Genomic DNA, 21317 nt, shown 5'->3' on the forward strand with positions numbered 1-21317 from the left:
TCCGGACGGCAATGATGGGTCGTTTATTACACAGTTGAGACAATCGGCCGCGGGTGAAATCTTGATGAGGTAGGTGAGAGTCGAAACACAACGGAGCGCCAGTAATCATTTAATTGGTTATAAAAGACGAAAATGATGAGGTTATGTGGCATTAAAAGAAGAAAATCTTTGAATTATGGAAGTGATGAAAAAAAAGCAAAAGCAGAGTCGTATTTGAGACTGAGAGGGAGAGCAATGAATATTAATGATGATGGTTGTAAGAAATATGAACACATTTGGAAAGATTGACGACAAGCCATAATTTCAATTTCAATCATGTTTGTAGTTAAATAGTTTTACTAAACTTTTATAATGTATTGAACTGCCAGTGACGAAACATGACCAGTTTTTCCTCAGGGATAACCTTAATAATAATGACAATGATAATGATAATGATAATAATGATAATGACAATGATAATAATAATAGCAAAAATAATAACAGTAATAATAATTCAAATAATAATAATACTAATTATTATTATTATTATATTTTTTTTAATTAAAATAGGTCTGGGAGAATTTATGGAGTTGCAATTAAAATCTTTAATGTTTGTCCGTGTTACAACTTAATTTCAACTCATTTAAAAAACAAAATTATTCACAGATTCCTTTTTACTTCACTGCATGCTAAAATCCCAGTCTGAAGAGCTGCTGGTGAAGATGGTTCTTGTGCAGATGAAGGTCAGACCTGTTTTAATGAATTGCGCTGCTCAAGTTGTTCAAAACACTTTGGGTGAGGAGACATTTAAAGTATGTTAATAACCGAGAAGGAGGCAAGAGCATTTCAATTAGCTGACTTAGCTTCAGATGTTCGTTTTTAGCACTCTGTCCCTTAAGTGGTTTAGTAATTTACACATTTGAGGCGCAGACAGAAGAGCCTTCAAGTCGGTCTGAGACAGACTATTTGATCTTAAAGGAAGAGTTCATGTGGCTGACAGATGTTGCCAATTTGGCCAAGTGGCAAGTTGACGTTGAGCTTGACAGGCAATTACTTTTCCTTTCTTCTTATTCTTCAAAAATCTGTCACTTTATAATTCTTTCTGCTCAGACCACTCCAGATGGTTAAAGAGGTAGAGACTCCATAGGCGTTATGAGACAGATGAGGAGATGAGGATGATTTCAGTGATGGTCAAAGACAAGAGGAGTTACGATGTCGTCCACAGACATGACAGATCTGATGGCAGGTTAGCACATGTCCATCCTCATGTACAAAGCAGAATTACATCACGCCAACAGGCCCGCAGTATGGATTAGCGCTACTTAAGCACAGAAATGAATTGTCAGTGGTGGCGGATTTCTTGTTGGAAAAAGAATTACAGCCAAACACAAATACCTTCAGATGCGGAACAGAGGCGCAATTAGAAAACACTTGTTTAGGCCTCATTAGCTGACTTGAATAATTTACCGTGGATAATTACTTCTTCAAAGTCCTTTAAGGTCTTGATTTTCCTTTGGTATGACTCGCCTTACTTCCGCACACCACCTCATTACACAGTCCAATCAAGTTTATTACAGGAGAAATTAGGAGAAATACACTTTTTTGAACAAATAAATCAGCCTTATTTACTCTAGAGAAACGCACAAGAATTCAAATGTGCTTGTACTGTTTTGTACCTGTGCAAAAAAGTCTATTCTATGTCAAAAAAGCTTTTAAACAGTGTTAAATGTGATAAAAATGAAATAGTTCCTTTGTAGTTATGTTTTCAAAAATGTTTGCAATTTTCTTTGTCCTCCTTACCTGTAAAAGCATCTATTGTAGCAGCGGTGCTCTGTTGTCTGCCTCGCCTTGCTGCCACAGTGATTGTGTACTCAGTTCCGGGCTCAAGGTCTACTAGTGTTACCGTGGTGACATCTTTGGGCACAGTGAGCTAGGAGGAAACAAAAATGTTCATTTCCTTTTAACCTGAGTAATATCCTTGGAGTTTTTGGTAACCTTTACATATACAACCCATAATGTATATCTATATTTTTACCTCAGTAGTGACCCCAGAGGATGATATGTAGGTAACCTTGTAGTGGTCAATGGGGCCCTGGACAACCCCCCACACAAGAGTGATCGTGTTATCAGTGGACGCTGTGACAGTGAGATCCAACGGCACATCCAGACCTATAATGGAAAACAGCAAGTGCAGGGTTGGTAACAAGAATAATAGACACAAAGGGGAAGAAATAAATAAACAAAACAATAAAAACGGGGAAGGTATTCAGAATAACAACAACTGTGCTTCAGTAGCATAATTAAAGCATATATGCAACTTTCCAGGAAGTACTTTTCATGAATTAAAATATGCTAACATTAATGTGAAGTGAATGGTCAGAGAGTTTGGCAGTGTAGAACAAATCATTCTGAATTGTACTCACAAGTCGATGTTTGGAGTGATACGATTGTTATACAGTGCAATACAGTGGTCAGCAATTATCCTAGTCACTATCACATAAATGAATTAAATTAAACTAAATATTCAGCAATATTCCAAACGTATAGTATGGGAAAGACACAAGAAGGTACTGTGACTTCTGCACTGTGAGCTCCAAATATATAGTATGTAGATAAACCACACTCTTAGCATAGCAAGAACACCTCAAAAATGATTCAAACTGATTGATATCACTATGATGTATTGATAAACATAATCAGCCCTACAGAACAGTGACAGATGTTTTGCACATGTGTTGGCCCTGTTCTAGGATGCAGTGTTTATGGCATGCTGGCATTATACACCTCTGCATGAACAAGTAGTTCATATTTAGTCTGTATGTTGATGGATGAATGCTGCCATGAGCAAAGTATTGTTGGCTTGTCCATCATTAGCCTACCTAAATTGCACACACCAAAATGCAGCATTTCAGAAGGCCAGACACACCACTAAAGTTTGCATTAAAAGAACCTTAAGTGAACTCTGCCTGGCTGCTGAAATTGATGCTTTGCAACCTAAGCCCTGCTGTGCGTTGCGCCTGGAAGAACCAAGTGTTTTCAAATTATTTAGGTTGTTTGAGAAAAATACATGTTCCATATAGTGCACATTGAAAGTTCAGAGAGCGAAAAGAAACCGGGCTGAAAAGAGCAGTCGAATTGAGGCAATTTCAAAACACCTTTAGCCATTTAAATGAGCACGACTCGCAATCGTTTTTTTCAGTAATGATACGCCTCACAGTCAGTGCAAGAAGTTTGGAGCTTGAATTTAATGAGTATTACTAAAGAAATACTTACTATTACAAAAGGAACACTGAAGCATATGTAAAGACTAAAACAACAACATCGCTACACCTAGACATTTGATATTAAACAAAACATAATCAGTCAAACTGCCTTTGGCCTTTAAACACAAATAATGCGGGCTGCAGCGAAACAAAGAGTTGGGTGACATACCAGTCCTGGCATTCATCGTTGAAGGTGCACTCTGGTTGCTCCCTCTCATTGCCGAAATGCCAATCCCATACTCCGTACCCGGGAGAAGGTCTGTGATAGAATATAAAAAACATGTGATAGTTAGAAAGTATTACAAAGCCTGTCCTTATGCAAAAGTGTGGTCTGACAACCCACTTAGCGGCACTTTGGTGACCCAGCAAAAATTAGCATCATTCAAATTCTGATGATGCGGGCATTTTTACTAACAGCATGACTGATTAAATGGGAATCAATTTCACAGAATTTTCCCACGCTCCCGAGATAATATATGAGACCAACGAGAAAAGTGAAAATGACAGATATACGCAGATAGGCTGAAGACACAAAGCAAGTGAGGGTGTTGGAGAGGGGATGAAGGTGGAACGCTTTGATCGCACTGGACCGACTGAATAACACAGGGACCTTTTGCTTCTATTCTTATGCCAACTGTGCCCTTTCAGCACTACAGCCTTTTTCAGAAAACTCCCAGCTGACCCCTCCTTCCTGACAGGCTTTCAATATGGCCGCAGGACAACAAGCATTTGTGCAGACACAATCAGGAGCCTGTCAGCCGAGTTTTAGCTGAGGAGATTATCCTAGCTGGCAAAGCATGCAGGCAGATTCTAGCCTCTCCTAATGTGCCCTTTGCTGATACTAAATGCAACGGGCAAAGTCAACCATAGACTGTAAATAAAAAAGGGAATATGAAAAACTTTAGACTCACTGGTCAAAACTGTAACTAAGTCAGAGTTGATGATAGGACTTACCTGTCAGTGTGGTCTTAGAGGTGGATCCCTCGTTGCGGGGAACAATGACTTTATCATAAAGGTCACCTGCCAGAGTGCTGTACACCACCTGGTATCCATCCACCTGCACATATAGATGAAAAATGACATGATGTACACAGCCATCGTCAGAAACATTTCACATGGGTGTTAACATGTCAACTGCCACCTTGGGGTTAACATTAAGACAGTAAGACTTAAGGTGCCAGACCTTGCACCTGGCGCAAGGACAACAATGCTCCAAACGCGACGTTGAACACGCGTCATCTTGGATGTGGCACAGCATTTGCGCTATGTGCCAGCGCCACTGGGGAGAGGGCGTTGCTTATAAAAAATAAGGATGTCGACTGAGGTGTGGTTTATTACAAGCAGCACTATGCACTGCTCTTCTATTCCCATTCTTTCTTCGTTTACATCGCACTGCCTTGTACTCATCCTAAAGCATTACGGGCTTTTATAAACTCCATCAGCTAAAACTGAAACCGTTATTTATCCCTCTGTGTATGTTCGTGTCCCCAGCTGTAGTGTTGGTCAATGTCTATAGTTTGCCCTCAGCAGAAACGTGGAAACAAACAAAAGCACGTTCACCCCTACCCCCCACCACCTCTCGCCGGTCGCTTGAGTCTGGTTGGAGGAAAAAGGGTTGTTCTACATAACTTCGCCATTGGCCATGGGTTGACTGTCTTGCCCACTAATGTCTGGGGTGCAGCAAGATCTCGCATTGCACCCCTCCTAGGCGGAAAAAGGTTACACGATAGTCTGCATTTAGAAGCACAAGCTAAGGCTAGAGCGTTTACAGCCCATATGCCAGTGTGATACCTCGTTTTGAAGCCAACACCAACTAGCTTCTAAAAATACTGCACTTGTAAGATTTGTGCGAGTGAAACATAACTTACATCTCATTTGCCGTCCCTAACCATATTCCCTAATCTTCTGTGGATTAACTTGTTACCTGGTGTCAGGAAATAAATTAACTATTGTGAAACATAAAAATCACGTTCCAAGACAAGCACAGTAATATAGTCTTAAATCTCCTGTTGGAAAACTTCTGTGATTTTGATGTATTGCAACCAATTCTACCTGTATAACACAATTCAAGAGCAGTGTTACAGTTGAACCTTTAGTAAAAATATTCCAAATGTATTAAGTAACATCAAAATAAAAAACAACAAAAAGATTGAAACTCATAGTAACTGCTTATGTGGTGTTACCTCAGCCTCACTGTTGTCCCACTCCAGCTCCAGGCTGGTTGAGCTCTTGGACACGAGGCGCAGGTTCTTGGGGGCATCGATCTCTGAGAAAAACGATAAAGCTGACAATGTTGGGGACACTGAGACCAGTTCTCAGGGAGGGTGAAAAAGCAAACATCAGCAGTTTACACACACACACAACTTGTGCTGAAGTCAAATCGAAGTAAGTTGATGGCGAAAAAGGCTAAACATGTCTACTTATCTTACGATACCACATAGTCAGGATAGTGTCTATATCCTGTTTCTGAAACTATTACAGTCTTTTTTATTTCAGCGGAGCCAAATAAACAAAATATGTCTGGCAGAGTAAGGTAGCATACTTATATTAAATTCAAATGAATAATTGAAACATTACATTGCGTACAAAATATCTTATTAATTGTGCTATAACAAGCTTTATGTATATTGTTTAACTCATGTTGCTGTATACTGTCACTACCACCAGAAAACTCATCATTACTACATCTGCTGCTGTCGGTTCTCACCAGTGGAAAACTCAGTGGAAATAGCTCCACTCTCATTTCCTTTCCTCACACCGCTCACGGACACATTGTAACGTGATCCGGGCCGCAGAACCTGCACAAGGCAAAAACAGAGAGAGGCACTTTATCTCAGCACACAGACAGCGGCAATGCATCAGATCATTTAACCAAGAAAAGCACACATGCACACGATACGTGGTTCAGCCGCGCCCTGCATCGTCACTGTTAACGGTCAGGTGCGCCTTGACAAGATAAATAGCACTGACATACACACAGATATTGGGCTGACCTGGAGGGAATACTGGCTGAGAGTGGGCTGTAGGCGGAAGGTGGTGCGTGGACCCTCTCCTCCCACCAGGCCGTAGCGGAGCACAATCTGATCAATTTTAGCTTTGGGTGGGGTCCACTCCACAAACGCCACCGTGTCTGACACATCCCGAACGATCAGCTGAGTGGGGCCATCTATCACTGCGCAGGAGGCAAAATAAAGACGTTATTTATAATGGGCTTTTGCCACAAGCACCTTTTGACTCACACTATTGATTTTACAGATACATAATGTGTCTGATTTATGTTATGTTACAAAGACACATATGCTACTTTAGGGGCCACGGTTGCTCAGATGGCAGAGTGTCATTGTGTCTTTGGGTTATACACTTCACCCACCACGTCTGTGTGAATGCAGTGAGTGAGTGGATGGTGGTGGTCAAAGGGGCTGACAGCGGAGATTAACAGTCTTGTTTCCATCAGTCGACCCCAGGACAGCTGTGGCAATGATAGATGCTTACCACCACTTTGAGAGTCCAAAGTGTTAAAATAATATAATAAAACTATATAAAAGTACTATAAATTATTTAGATTATCACTATCTTGTATCATAAAAGATGTTACCAAAAAACATGATTATGATTAGTTGTCTGAAACGTTGAAGATCTATAACATTTTTTATTTTGACTACAGTATTATTTTGCATTTATAGTATCTGCAAGCTAAAATACAATGTTGTTTTTCCTGCATCTACCAAAAACTTAATGGCCAAGTGTAAATCTCAGTGACAGCCAATCTGTACTATGTTTACAAACTATAATAAAAGTTGATATAAAATGTTCCACGCTGTTGACATTTTTACAGCCATCAAAAAGTTTTATAGCTGAAGGTATATTTTTGACTGCTGTGGCTGAAAGCCTTATCTATTAGAAAAACTCATGGGACTTTTTTTTTTATGTCAGTGTCCGTTGCTGGAAGCTCTCGCAGCGGTAGATTTTGTTATCTGGAAATGCGTTTCTCCGACAGCCAGGCATGTACAAGCTATCGGGCCTGACACAGCAGATACCAGCGGCTCTATCTGAGAGGTGTAAAACACAGCTCACGATTAGAGTCTTTCACTGTGATCGCTGGAAGACAACTCTTATTAGAGCAGGAGAATAGAAAACACATCAGGGTTACTGAAGCAAACACACACAGTGCTTGACACACAATGAGCTCTGCGGCTTTGCGCTGAGGAAACAGTGCTAATACAAAAGGTTTACAGCTAATGAGGTGTTAAGGAACACGATAATTAAAACCTTTGTCATTAATCAGTTGATTTGCTAAACCTTTAGTTTCGTTATATGTTGTGATTCAAGGGGATTTCTAGTAAATAAAACTGTGTTTAAAAAAAAGAGAACAAATAATCCAGTCAGATGAGTGTTAAGAGAAGGTACAGGCAACAACTTCACAATGTTGCACACATGAACCTGATAAATACAGTACCTTTTATGATATATTGCATTGAAATGGGCTCTATGTAAAAATAATTCCACATGTATTTCACATCTGTCTTATCTAAAAGGGCCCAGAAAGCGTACAGTTTTTTCGTAGAGTGAGGATGTACTACACACACTGACCAAGACCTACACACAGCAGTGAACAAGTCTTTCCTGAAACACTGCGTCCTTGAGTCAGACCTGACATACTACAGGTTTGTCTCAATCCGTGCTGCATTAGAAATCAGTCTCCAGGGTCTTGTCCTGGAAAGCTCCTGAGTAAAATGGTTGCACCCACATCGGCTGTCCGCTCCCACTAGCCTCCTCATCAGTCTGCTTTCTTTCTCTACAATAGATTAAATCTTACATCTAAATAATTGAGTAACTTCAAATTTGTCTTCTGCCTCTTTTCTTTATCCAATAAGGGTCCTGCAATGGGCTTCAACGGGAAAAATTAATGTAAAAAATGCCATGAATTATTAATCTCTACTTAATTACGAGGAAGGAGAGAACAAAGGCTTGACAGGAAATGGATGATGTTTTGACTGCGGACACCACAGTCTGAATTTGTTATGGACACAATATGAATGGAATATATTACAGCTGTCCCACTGGTGTCATATGGGTGAGGAGTGGGGCTATACTTCTCTGAGGGACCTTAGCGCCATTTCATATGTATGATTTCATCAATTAATAAAGTTGTACAAAGACGAAAGACATTGTACATGTCTAGTATGACTAACATGGACTCAAAGGGAACAAATTACAAAGAAGCATATTCTATTATGACATAAATATGACATTAAAGACAAGCAAGCATTTTAAATCTTGAAACATAGCACTAGACTCGGGACGTACGGGTTGTGACAGTGCCACTGATGGGCTGGCTCCTCCCCTGCTCCCTCAGGGCCACCAGGTTTACGGTGTACTCCTCTCCCGGCCTCAAACCATTTTGCACAAAGGATGTGATGGTGCTGGGAAGCTGTGCCGTCATCCCTCCATCGTTGTCCTGGTGAAAAGAAACATAGACCCACCGGTTGAGAAGCACTGTTCAACACTGTACACCTCTCTGCACATTCTCTGAGACCTGCCAGTCACCCATACGGAGCTGCTGCTATTCCCAGCTGTTGTCAGGCAGCCAGCACTTCCTGTAGATAGACAGATGTTTCTCTAATGCTGCTACACAGACCCCACTCAGGGAAGATTTGCACAAACACGAAGGAGCTTGATATTCCCAACAACTCAAAGACGTTGTAATCCGTGAAATAGCATCTACTGAAGTATCGGGCAGGGTATTATGCTGCAGCACCACTCGTATTACCAGTGGCGTTCAATTTCAATGTAATGAAATTGTGCTTAGTTATACAAAATGAATCACCTCAACAATTTGCTACTGCACCCTGGTGTCCTTTGCACCTGTAATTAGCCACAAATCACTTTGAGCGCAAGGTTAAATATGCACAAAGAATGATCTTGAACAGGCTAAAATAATTCCCATTTTAAAACTAGATTGGGTTGAGGAAAGGGGTAAAAAGAATGTGGGAAATTGTATGGTCATTATAAAAATAAACCTTGTATTTCAGTGGTAGCAGTTCTACTCACTTTCCCAACCCTTACATCAAAAATCATAAATATTAAGTAAGTAAGTAAATAAATAAAGATAACAACAAACAACTTGTGTGCGTGCATATCATAAATATGTGATGTAAACCACAGCTGCCCCCGAATGTGCCTACAGTTAACACATCACTAAACATAATGAATCCCTCATTGGTTTCTCGAACACTCATGTCTGAGCGGTCAATGTACCATAATGATTGCGCCTGTTACATTTCCATGACTGTCTAATACTGAGCAATTGACAGTCATCATTCTAGTGGCTGAGTGGTGCAGAAATGATTAGCATCGAGCCCTCTGAATAGAGTTGTAGCTTCAGGCGTCGTTTAACATCATTTCAAGTTCAAGCAGACATTATACAGCCAAAATTCACGGTGAAATGGACAGATTTGCATTTCCTTGTGCTCCAACCGCTGAGCTCTGACCTCCTGCGTGTCTGCTCCTTGTGAATTTTAATGCCGTGGTGAGGCACTTCAGGGACGCTGGAGGAGCAGGCAGGAATTCTCATTGTCAAATTTTGTATGAACTTCACAGCCTATGGCTCAATGGCTCAAAGTGTCTGTGTGGGGTTTCCCTGATTTCCACCACAATCACAAAAAGACCATAACACTAGAATTAATGCAACCTCTGCCTGTCTTAGCTTGGAAACACTGACTGGGCGACAGATTCTTCACTCATTATTGACTCCATAATGTAAGCATGCCATGGATTCTCTCAATCTTTTATCAGCCATATTAATGCCGATGTTAATTTAGTGTAGAAAGGCCCAACCAGGGACTGGAGTTGAAAATTAGCACGAGCTATAAACTCTTTTTGCATCGCATCAGTAACAGGCTTGTTTTGTACTATGTTGACTTGCAATGTCCCTGTCAAATAAATAAAAAAATAAAAACAAAAACATAGAGTTTTTCTAATAACACATCTGGCTTCTTCTTTACAGGGCAGCAAGTGCTTTGTTAGAACACTCAGGCCAATCTATTCATGCCTTCTTCCATTAAGAGATTGTCAAAACTCACAATCCTCATTGCTGGGGCGGGACAGGCAACTCTTAATAAGATTTCCTTTATGGAGGACGAGAGTAGAGAAAGGAAGGATGGAGCGAGTGAAGAATGCATCTCTGGAGAGAAGGGGAGAGAGATGACGTGCATAAAGATGGGGGAGGACACCTTAATGTAAAAGCAGTGGTTTGAAGGCAAGAGGTCGATAGTACGAAGAAAGGAATGAGAGAAGATTGGATATGGGGAATAAGCCAATAAAAGCAAATTAGACTGACCAGACTTTCTTTCTTAAAAGGCTTTGCAATAAATGGAAAAGGCATCTAAAACATCCTACCCATGGCTTGTGTTCTGGCCAGACCAAAGGATGTCTCCCTCTGAGAATACCTTAAAGCAGAAAGCCAATTACAGTGAGGGGCTCTGAGATTAAAGTGCCGGGCACCTGAGTTTACAGTGGGAATTAGAGGCAGAATGCTTTTTACTTTCAGTCTTTGAACCTGGCGACGCTTCTCCTCACAAAGGGTTTAATGGCTCATCCATCTAATAGCCAATAAGCTTAAGAAAATCTGCACTAATTAGGGTGTGAGGTTTAGGTTGAGCAAATATTTTGAGCTTTGGCGTTTGACTCCTGTTTGTACGACACATGTTCGATATTTGTAGTATCGTGCAAAAGTGTGGCTTGTAAACATGATTTTGAGCCACTCTATTTGACCTTTAATGACTTCAAATAATGTATATGCATGGAAAAGAAACATTTTGGGATTAGATCAATGGAGCGGTAACACAATTTGAGTGTAGAGGAGCGGCTCAGAATGAGACTTGCTGTCTGTTACAAAACAAGCCAGATGAATTCACAACAGAGCAATTTCTGCAGCATGAATGAAGAAAAATACTACTCCATATATATTTCCAATACAAGAAATGTTCACTAGTCTGCTTCACAAGCTTAAACTAGAGTAGTTGTATTCAGTGTACGGTAGACTGCAATATGCCCTGACATATAGATCAACAGTGTCAGAAAAACACTACCTTAGGGATGAAGCTGATCTCCCATCCATCGAAGGAGAAGTAGTACGGCTGCCACTGGACCTCCACGGACGTCTCGGTGATGGATCTGAAGCCTAAGCTATCTGGACTAGAGATATCTGCGAAGGTAGGCAAAGACATATTGTTGTTCTTCAGTGACACATACAGACCATCAATCACACACCGGCTTGGGCAAAAAATTCAATTTATTTTGTAAAACAGAAACTGAGAACTATCTCTAAATGGAGTTGAGATTGTAAAACATGCCAAAATGTACCTATAAATACATTATCAAGGATTTACATTCATTCTATTGTGTATTGTATTGTCAACTGCCAATTATGTTTGTAAAATACAAAACAAAAGATGAACTTTTATTACACTGTGTGTGTATCTTCCATTGTATTCAAAATGAACTTTCATGTTTTGAGACTCTGGTTTTGTCTGACTTGAAGAGAGATTGACTCTGAGCAGGTGTTGAAGGAGATTCACAGCTCATTTGCACAAAGCCCAGGTGGTGTTTTCACTTTATTGACACCGTGAACCGCCGGGAGAAATACAGTGTTGCACCAGTTCCAAATAGTGAGAGACTTGATGTGCATCTGCTTGAATTAATACGCTCCCTTTACTCTGTGAGTGTAAACAAGAATATTATGTGGACCCTCATGAGCGCACTCACAGGTGGAGACGGTGATGCTGGCGGGAACGCTGATGCTGTTGTTGATGACAGAGAACACGTTGATGTCGTACTCGAGTCCAGCCTCCAGGCCTGAGATGGAGCAGGTGGTGATGTTACCGGGAAGCCGTAACTCCAGCTGTACCCCTGCAAATGACAGGACGCAAAATAATCAAATGCTGCAAAACACAAAACATACAAAACAAAATTATGCAATTGCTTTTTGAATACAGTAAACATGATGTCATAGACTCAAAATAAACTTTACCTGTGCAGAAAACCTGAATTGTATATTAATATATATATGCAAATTCATACAATAAATATTAACAATAATTGTAGTTAAGGAACATACCTCCAGGGGTATTGGGTGTGTAAGTGACCAAGAAGTCTGTCAGCTTGACTGAGCCCTCCCACTCCAGGTCGATGGAACGATCAGTCACCCCTCGTACCCTCAGGTTCATTGCAGGTGCCACTGAAAAAACATTTGAAACTTATTAAGCCACGGACTCATTTATGTGCGCCCCTAAAATTCAGAAAGCCTGCGGCAAGTTTATAATCAATTGATGCACAAAGTCACTCTTTAGCAATGGGCATTTTAAATTCTCTATTGTAATGAGAGAGCCGGCTCTAGGTGGCTGGTTAAATACAGCATGTTACCCTTTGTTGCATTAGAGCTAGTGTGTCTTGCCTTGAGACACTGGTGTGAAACCGTCCCTGTTACTTTAGCTGATGATGAGTACGCTCACTCACAAAAATTAAGATTTTTGATAGAGTTGCTGATATACTGTAAGTCATAGCAAAGACAAACCTAGTTTCAATGATTTTTCTCGACAACATTAAAATCTTCCTTTGCAAAACAGAACAATACACCTTCATAAAAACAGAATATTTGTTTTGTTCTCGATGCGTTACTGACCTTTCCTTGAAACGAAAAAAAGAAAAGAAAAGGAAATTCAGCTTTTATTACAGCCATGCGCAGTACTCTATGTAGAGTGCCAATAGAAGGTTGACATTGCTGGTGCCCCCCTGTTGCAAATGACCAAACTATAACCGTAAAAGCAGATTGATTGGCCGCAGTGTGGATCCTTGTTGGTAAAAGGACGTGGGCAACAACAGACGAGAGTTAGCACAAGTGGCAAAAAAATCTCTACTCATTCAGGGTGAAGTGGATTTTGTTGAGCCATAAACCGGAGAGGTGGTGTTGAATGTGAATGACAAGGCATAAACAAGAGAGTTTATGGCAGTTTCTGTGAGAGAAAATGAGGAGTGAGAGGACGAGGGCAGCGAAGGACAAGTACAATGTGTAAAGATGAGGTACAGGAGCGTAACAGTAAATCATCTCAATGAACAAAGTTGGACAACACTTCGTAAGATGTGAAATAAACATGAGGCTACAGATCCACGGGGAGGCCTATAGAGGCAATAACAAACAACTCATCAACTTCTTCTTAACGACTATAACCTGGCGTTCTGGACTTTATGCGCCACACACAGTCCTGTGGGACTTACTAGGCACGTTTTAGTAGCAATTTCAGCTCCTTCCGTGCGCACTCGACAGCTGGACATACTTAAACAGCTGAGACTTTGTCGAGAATGCATGGAGATAAATCAAAAGTAGGTGTGCTAATCAATGAGATAGCTGGGGAGTGACTGAATGAGGTCACAGAGGACGACGGAGCGACAGACGGTGTGACCATTATCGTGAAGGACAGATTCTTCTGCACTTGATGTAAGAGACTCTTCAGTATGTTTCCGAAGAATTTTAATGTCCACGTCTACCCGACCTCAGTTGCTTTTCTTCATGAACAAATTACATTGTTGAACAACAGCAACAGAAGCAACCAATGTATCAATATCAAGAGATGTTAAAGCAGGAATGTTGAGAGAGCAAACAAACATTGCTATAGGTTTGGAATGGTCAAACATTCTCAATACGGCATCTATAACAGCAAAAATTGTTTGACATTTTACAGCGGGGGTATGCAAGTTTTGCTTGATCGCAAGGCAATTTTTCTGTTTACATGCAGCTGAGCCTCCCAAAATTATATGCAAATAGTAGCATCGCCCATAATATAAGTAGGAGGTTTCTAACTCCAGTAAAATTAAAACTTATGTATCATCTTGGGAGCCACAGGAGTTGGCACCTGGCTCTTTATTTAGCTCTAAAGTTGGTATAATTCTTTGTCCTGTCAAAAAACACATGACATCATCCATGGGGTGGCAAGACCTTGTGCCACCCCTCTAGATCCGCCCCTGCTCCAAACTACATATTTCCAAATACAGTAAACACTCCAAAATACATTATTCCATTGCGTATGTAGCACATAGGTACAAGTTATTACACTATGTTTCATAGAACATTGCATTGTACTAAATGTGGCAGGTACAATGTATCAAGGGTAGTGTAAAATAAAGTGTTACCAAATGGGAATTTTAATATAATAATAATTATAATAATTTTTGTCCTCGGATGTCAGACATTGAATATTCATTACACATTATTCAAAGTTTTTTTAAATTCAAAATAAAAAATGAATCTTCATATCTTCAATATTCACTGTACTGATTTTGAATATTTCAAATTCAAGTCTAAATTCAAAAATGAAAATGAAAAAAATTCACCCTTAAAACATGAATTAACAAAAATCAAGCCCTTATTCAACAGTAGAAATTCAGAGAGTAAAATTCACAGTGAAAAAATCATGCAGAACATCCTGGACATCAAGGCATGAGCAAACAGAGTCAAGCCAAAGTCTGGTTGAGCAGCAAACACGGCATGGGACCAATCAAAATCTTAGATTTGACTTGTCAATTCCTGTTGACTCCATCTGTAAGTCCCGCCCACAAAAGACACAAACCAATAGGAAACATCCTGTGTCTTGGCTCTCAGTCATCCAGGATCGATTGTTCATGCCTTGACCAGGATTGTGATTTTTTCACTTCTGAATTTAGACTGATGAATTGGATGTGTTGAAAAATAATACAGTGAACATCTAATCTAATTTTAATTTTAATTTGTGTAATGAAAATGTGTAATGAATATTCAGTAACTGAAATTCAGGGACCAAAAAAAAAATCAAAAGTGTTATTTCAATGTTACAAAGATTCAAATTCACATTACACACGCACGCACGTACGCACGCACACGCACACGCACACGCACACGCACACGCACACACACACACACACACACACACACACACACACACACACACACACTTCCATACAAATATGACACAATAAAACCAAAATGTAGATTTCTACTACTTTTATTATGCCTGGATGCGGTCAGCAAAATGACATTGCCTGACACACATTTAGAGGTGCTTTGTCATGGAGCAAAATGGAGAATCAATTTCTATTCAGAAAGGAGGAACAGCTCTGAATATTGAATGACGCTGGTCACAAATTCCAACATGAGCACCACAGTGACAGTATTGGTCCTGGAGCCGCTGAGGCAGAGCCCGGAATGGGCCACATGGATCGAGCTGTCGTTCTCTGCTCGCCTGTCAGAACGCATTATATTCAAATACTATTCAATAGCAACCACAGACGAACTAGCAAACGGCTGCCAAAACATAGTCAGCATGTTTTTCAACAATGTTTCATACTGTTGGGTTAAAAAATAAATATACACTTTTAATAATGCTGATGGCTGAAACCTCAAAAAAGAGAATAAGGTCCTCTGTACCCTGTTCATGATCTTCCTTATTAGTTTTGTTAAACAATAGTAAGATTGGCTACAGTAAAATACAGTTAAGTAAAGAATAGTATAACCTGGATGGCCAACCAACCTGGCAATAATATATACCTTTTAATATTGTGAAATAAACAAGCAACTCTTAAGTGTTCTGTACCAGTATATACCGGTAATTCAATAATGCAACATTAGCTCATTCCAGTAATGATCAGGCCCAGGGGTCTCCAACTTTTCCTACCCAGGCAGCTACTTTTACACAACAAAAACGACAGCGGGCTACTTATGCTTCAAAGACAAAATGCGACTTTGGTGGAGTTCACCGAGGAGAATTACTAGACAAGATAATATTTGTTTTAAATGATGAGTTTTGGCTTTATATTTTACTTTATTGTCCAAAATATTTGCAGATTGTGTTCATAATGTTCAGAACAAAAAGACAATTAATCTAAAATGTGAATCATCAGGCACTTGTAAAAGTGTAGAAAGAAAAGTGTAGAAATAGCCTTTTTCTGTTAATCTGAAAATGTAAAAGTTGAAAATAAAATATGATTTTGTTTTCAATGTAATGGGGATGTCTCTGTAACTACCTGTCAAAAAGACTTTGCTGTTATTTAAACAATCATTGTGCAATGATTGTTTAAATAAGATGATATGCCACTTCTCTGCTCACTTCTTTGTAAAGATAGGAATTCTATCTAATTATAAATTCCTACAAACTGAACCAAAATACATCCAGTTTCTTTTAGCTTCTGACAACGTGAAACACCGACATGTGTCGAGGTCCCAGGTAACTGAACTGCTCGTTTTGAATTCAGTATTCAAAAGCCAGTTAATTAGGCCTATAATAGTAGAGGGCAAAGCAATACAGGAAGGAACTCAGATATAATTTTCCAATACAAGCATCAATCACTCATGTCAATGTCATTCTCTGTGTCAGTTTTCACAACTGGTTCAATGGGAAAGAATCATCTGAGATGTGAGCGTGTAACAAACAACAGGGGCAGAAAATGTCATAGTCGGAGTTGTGTGACAGCCCCCTCCTGAGATAAACGCTGTTGTTGTCATGTAGGGGTCCTCCGGATACTCCGGTTCCCCCTACCACTAAAAACATGTACATTAGGGTGTATATGTGTACGTGACAGTGAGTGGTTGATGATGGGCTGATGGTGCAGATTGGCAGCCTCGCTTTCTGTCAGTCTACCCCAGGACAGCGGTGGCGACTAAGGTAGCTTACCACCACTGAGTATGGAGTGAATGTAAAATTGCGCTTTGAGACCATGTCTGTAAAGGGCGCTATGCAAATAAAGTCCTTTCCACCACCAATGCCAGCGGAGATGGGTTTGTTTGTTCATAACCTAGACTAAGGTAACTGTAATCTAACATTTACTTGTGCTGATTGTGTTAAAGCTCATTAAAGCAGAACTAAGTGCTTGAAGTGAAGAACTTGCGCACCCTAGAGGCCATAGGCGCCACTGCAGGTGTCGAAGCATGGTAAGTTTTTCTACTCATTAATTGTCCGTGACAGTAAATACTGCGCTGACAGAAAAGACAAAGGGAGAGAGGGATATTGTACATCCAATTACACAAAGGATTTTTTTTTTTCACTCAAACTTGGCGGTAAATACTGTTTAAGTGACGCTAGCCCGCAGTTAGCTTTGCCCGTTAGCCTGCTAGCGTCTTCTTCGTGATTCTATGAGTGTGTATTGCTGCTCCGACCCGCAGGCAGTCAAGTTGCAATTGTGGTTTTCTGGCCAGAGACAGCAGGGGGAGATGAAAGACCCCCCAATCATCCCATTCACACTTGTACTACCCCCCAGAGGGACTACGGAAAGGATTTATTAAGGTAAACAAGTTACTTAGTACTGCTTTAAAAGAAAGTACTGTACAAACCACAGGAATATCTAATTACTTCAAAAACCTATAATTGTATTCCTCAGATTTTTTATTTATTTGAGAATTAAAGTCATTTTAAGTCTAATTTAATGTGTCAAATAGTTTGTTAGTCAAGACGGAGACATATAATTAAGTTGCTAAGTTGCTACTTCTCATCGTTTTGTGTTGTTGCATTAAACTGCTTTGGTTTTATTCGGGGCAACCACAGCAAACCAAAGTGCAAGCTGAAACTTAATACCTGAGTTGCAGTCATCTCCAGCAAAGCCGTCCTGGCACACGCAGAAGCCCTCTTTGCACACGCCCTTCTTGCTGCAGTTGTTGGCGCAGTAGACCAGAGAGCAGTCTTCTCCCACGTATCCCGGACGACAGTGGCACGTCCCGTTGACGCACTGGCCCTGGTCGGAGCAATCGTTGAGGCATCGTCCCACCATGCAGTCAGCTCCTGTGTAGGACTCTTCACACACACACTCCCCATCGATACACAGGCCGCGTCCCGAGCAGTCTGCGGGACACCGGGGCTCTGAGCAGTTGTCCCCTCCGAAGTCGCGGTCACACACGCACTCCCCCTCCACGCAGATGCCCTGTCCCGAGCAGTCGTCTGGACAACGGGGCTCGGAGCAGTTCTTGCCTGTCCAGCCTTCTTCACAGATGCAGCTACAGATTTCAAAACTGAAGGTGCCGTGGCCGCTGCAGCCGGAGACAGAATCCAAACGACCTGTTGAAGAGGTCAAAAGTAGGATCATAATGTTGACACAATAATGGAATTCACAAAAAAAGGGAATAGATAGGGAGAGGAAAAGTTGTCATCTCTTGAAAAACAAAAACATAGAAATAACAAAATAGACCATTCTAATAGCAGTTTAAATGTCCAGTCTCCTCGATTAGAAAAGGCAGTGCAGCACTAGTAAAGATATCAAAGACACTGTAATCCGGTCTCATTTTAGTACATTTCTATTCCACTGCAATCGTCCTGAGCTCGGCTTTCATCCTCATTCTGATTCTGATCAGGACTGCTGCAGATAATCATATTCCCTCTGAAGAGACGAGACATTTTCTGGAACTATTTGAATGGCTTGATGGTGGCAATGGAGAAAATCCTTTGACAATAATATATCGTTTGACTTTATCCTGTTAAGTTTCAAAAATTCCGTGGATGCATCGGCTGTATTCTTCATGCTGATTTGAGAAACTATGATAACTGGTACATGGGTAAATAAAAAAACATGTTAGATGATATCGGTAGCATTTTTCTTTACAGTAATAGCATGGTACCTATAATTGTAATAACTCAGTAATTATGGTTATTACATTAAAACAGAACACCAAAGTTATTATATGGAAAACAGAGTTACACAATGTATTATCCCTCATTGTCCTTAGTTACCATGGTATTTCCATCCTGTTACCATGTTTATTACTGTGCTGTGAAGTAAAGTGCAAATGACCTGGACCTGGACAATGGAGCTTACCCATAACAGAGATGTCCCCACAGCACCCAGAGCCACACTGTGATCTGAGCATGGACACCTCTCTCTCCAACATCTCCACTCGAGTGACCAGCTGCTGGATGGTGACGGACGAGGGACACCCACACGCTGCTTTTGGGATGTTGATACGATGAGTAAATGTTACCTAAAACAAGGGGATTTGATTTTCAACAATGAGCTAATGTTCACTGCAGCGTTGAATAATTTGAGTGATCTGAGTCTATTTTCACCGAAAAAGCTTAAAGGAATAGGCCACCGTTTTTACTTACCGAGATATGTTCTTACCTTAGCTTAGACGAGTTGATGCGTAACATGTCGATTTTCCAAGTGGATAAAAAGGGGTACTATATTGTAAGCTGTAATAACATGAGCACGCAGTAAAGTGAGATATTACTGCGCGGACGTCGAAGTGCTCCTAAGGTATATATATATATCGTACCAATTTTTATCCGCTTAGAAAATCGAAGGTAGCATCTAACTTTACCCCAGTTTGGCACTATACCTATGCTGGGAGAGGCTAAATGCTAACAACATTTACGTGTCTATGCTCAGGTAAGAACATATCTCAGTATGGAAAAACAGTGGCCTGTTCCTTTAAGCAAAACAAGCTTACCTGACTTTCACTGTCCAGTGTCTGCTCAGTGTATTCTGTTGGCCCCATTGAATCAAGTGGACCCTCCACAGGGGGCCTGGATCCCAGTTCTGCTCGAGCCCCTTCAAAAAAATGTTTCAAATATTCCTTGTGATTTTATATACTCTTTAAAACTAGTAAATATTGGTTAGTTTAGGCTAGACACTTGCAATATGTGACTAATAAGTGAAAGAAAGCAGCACATAATCTGAAGACAAACATCAGCAATAGGAATAAGCTTAGATTAAATGCTAGGCTTAACACTTGAGTTATTGGTCACTAAAATACATTACAAGGTTTTTATGTTGATAATGTTTAACACTGCTGTATTAACCCTCACCATTACTGGGAGCTGCTGCAGAGGCGTCCAGATCCACGGAGCACAGAGACTCCATTGGGACATTGATGTTGTAGACATGGCTGAAGACCACAGGCTGGTCCTTCAGCGTCTGGTTCACTGTGGAGGAGGAGAGGTCTGCACCCGGGGCCTGCCTCCTTACCCTGGTGGTGCGAACCAGCGTATTGTCTTGTGACTGCGCAGCATAACTAGCACCCTGGGCAAAGAACGATAATTATGAAAGCGTTAAGAGAAATGTTGTTGATGTAAACAGATTATTTTCTAATGAGCAGAAATGCATAATATTTAGACTACGGCTGCAAGATTAATCACGATGTCGCATATTGAAGTAAGTAAAGAAGTAGTTTATGACCTCTGAAAAACTCTGTTCTGACATGCATTTGATTCTGGTGCAAAAGGTGCGAGGTGAAGTCTACTTAGTCTACTTCTTTTTTTTTTTTTTACATAAGTTGCAAATCTGATAGAAATAACAATGCTTACTTGAAAAATTGCATCAATCCATTTATATCCTTTTCCAAAATAGGGCAGGCCTGATTAAACTACAAACTGACTCTGTTGTGTGTAAACATAGCCTACACTCCAGTGATTACCTTCACTCCCTAAAATAGTGGATCAGGAAATTAATTTTACAGCAGCCTGTACAGTTCTCCCCTGTGTCTCATAACTAGATGTGTGTAATTGATGAGTTTTACCTGTAAAAGGAGCAGCAGTGCCAGGGCGAGGATCCAGCCTGTTGTGGCCGCCCTGGCCTTGTGAAGGTGCTCTGCCAAAAGCATTCTGGGAAACAGCTTCAACGCTCCTGGCAGCCACACCTGTGATGATAGAGAAAGGTTATGACGTATTGTAATATATTTTAGTCCAGCATCAGATATGAAATTAAATACAAACTTTCCAAACGATTAAAAGGCAAGCAGATAACCTCAGAATACATAACACAGTCTGTGACTTTAATTGATCTATATCAGGAAACACAAACAACCTCAAAGGGAAAATCATTCCAAGAGAGTGTGCATTGCAGACTTGTGTGTAAGCTCTGTAAACCACAATAATGCCTATCGAGAACAGTGCAGATGTTTCATCATGATAGTTACGAGTCTGCCAAACAATTACAGGGGTATTTTCACATATCCGTGGCAATATTTCCCCAACGCGTATTTGTTTTCTCACATTCACGCCAATGTTTGTGTCAGACTGAAGCTGTTGAAGAGGGCTCTAAAAATCCCAGCGATGTGCCAGTGCA

The 21317-nt window shown here is 40.5% G+C and overlaps 1 protein-coding gene across 2 annotated transcripts in view; it reads right to left on the bottom strand.

Annotated features, from left to right (window-relative positions):
• Positions 1-21317, bottom strand: part of tnr (tenascin R (restrictin, janusin)) — a 133145-nt gene that overhangs the window by 42521 nt on the left and 69307 nt on the right. Inside the window, exons 4-19 of one of the 2 annotated variants that reach the window (XM_079570262.1) lie at positions 20770-20889; positions 20060-20273; positions 19702-19802; positions 19071-19233; positions 17840-18316; positions 12361-12480; positions 12009-12152; positions 11333-11448; positions 8550-8700; positions 6236-6414; positions 5950-6040; positions 5426-5526; positions 4197-4299; positions 3412-3501; positions 2015-2148; positions 1780-1909 (exon numbers count right to left, since the gene is read on the bottom strand). In XM_079570262.1, coding sequence (XP_079426388.1) covers positions 1780-1909; positions 2015-2148; positions 3412-3501; positions 4197-4299; positions 5426-5526; positions 5950-6040; positions 6236-6414; positions 8550-8700; positions 11333-11448; positions 12009-12152; positions 12361-12480; positions 17840-18316; positions 19071-19233; positions 19702-19802; positions 20060-20273; positions 20770-20853 — 2398 coding nt within the window. In that variant the 5' untranslated portion in view covers positions 20854-20889. The remainder of the gene's footprint in view (positions 1-1779; positions 1910-2014; positions 2149-3411; positions 3502-4196; positions 4300-5425; positions 5527-5949; positions 6041-6235; positions 6415-8549; positions 8701-11332; positions 11449-12008; positions 12153-12360; positions 12481-17839; positions 18317-19070; positions 19234-19701; positions 19803-20059; positions 20274-20769; positions 20890-21317) is intronic. The other variant, XM_079570263.1, reaches the window with a different exon arrangement.

The sequence above is a fragment of the Gobius niger genome, assembly GCF_951799975.1.
Source record: "Gobius niger genome assembly, chromosome: 13".
In the NCBI taxonomy this organism is placed as follows: Eukaryota; Metazoa; Chordata; class Actinopteri; order Gobiiformes; family Gobiidae; genus Gobius; species Gobius niger.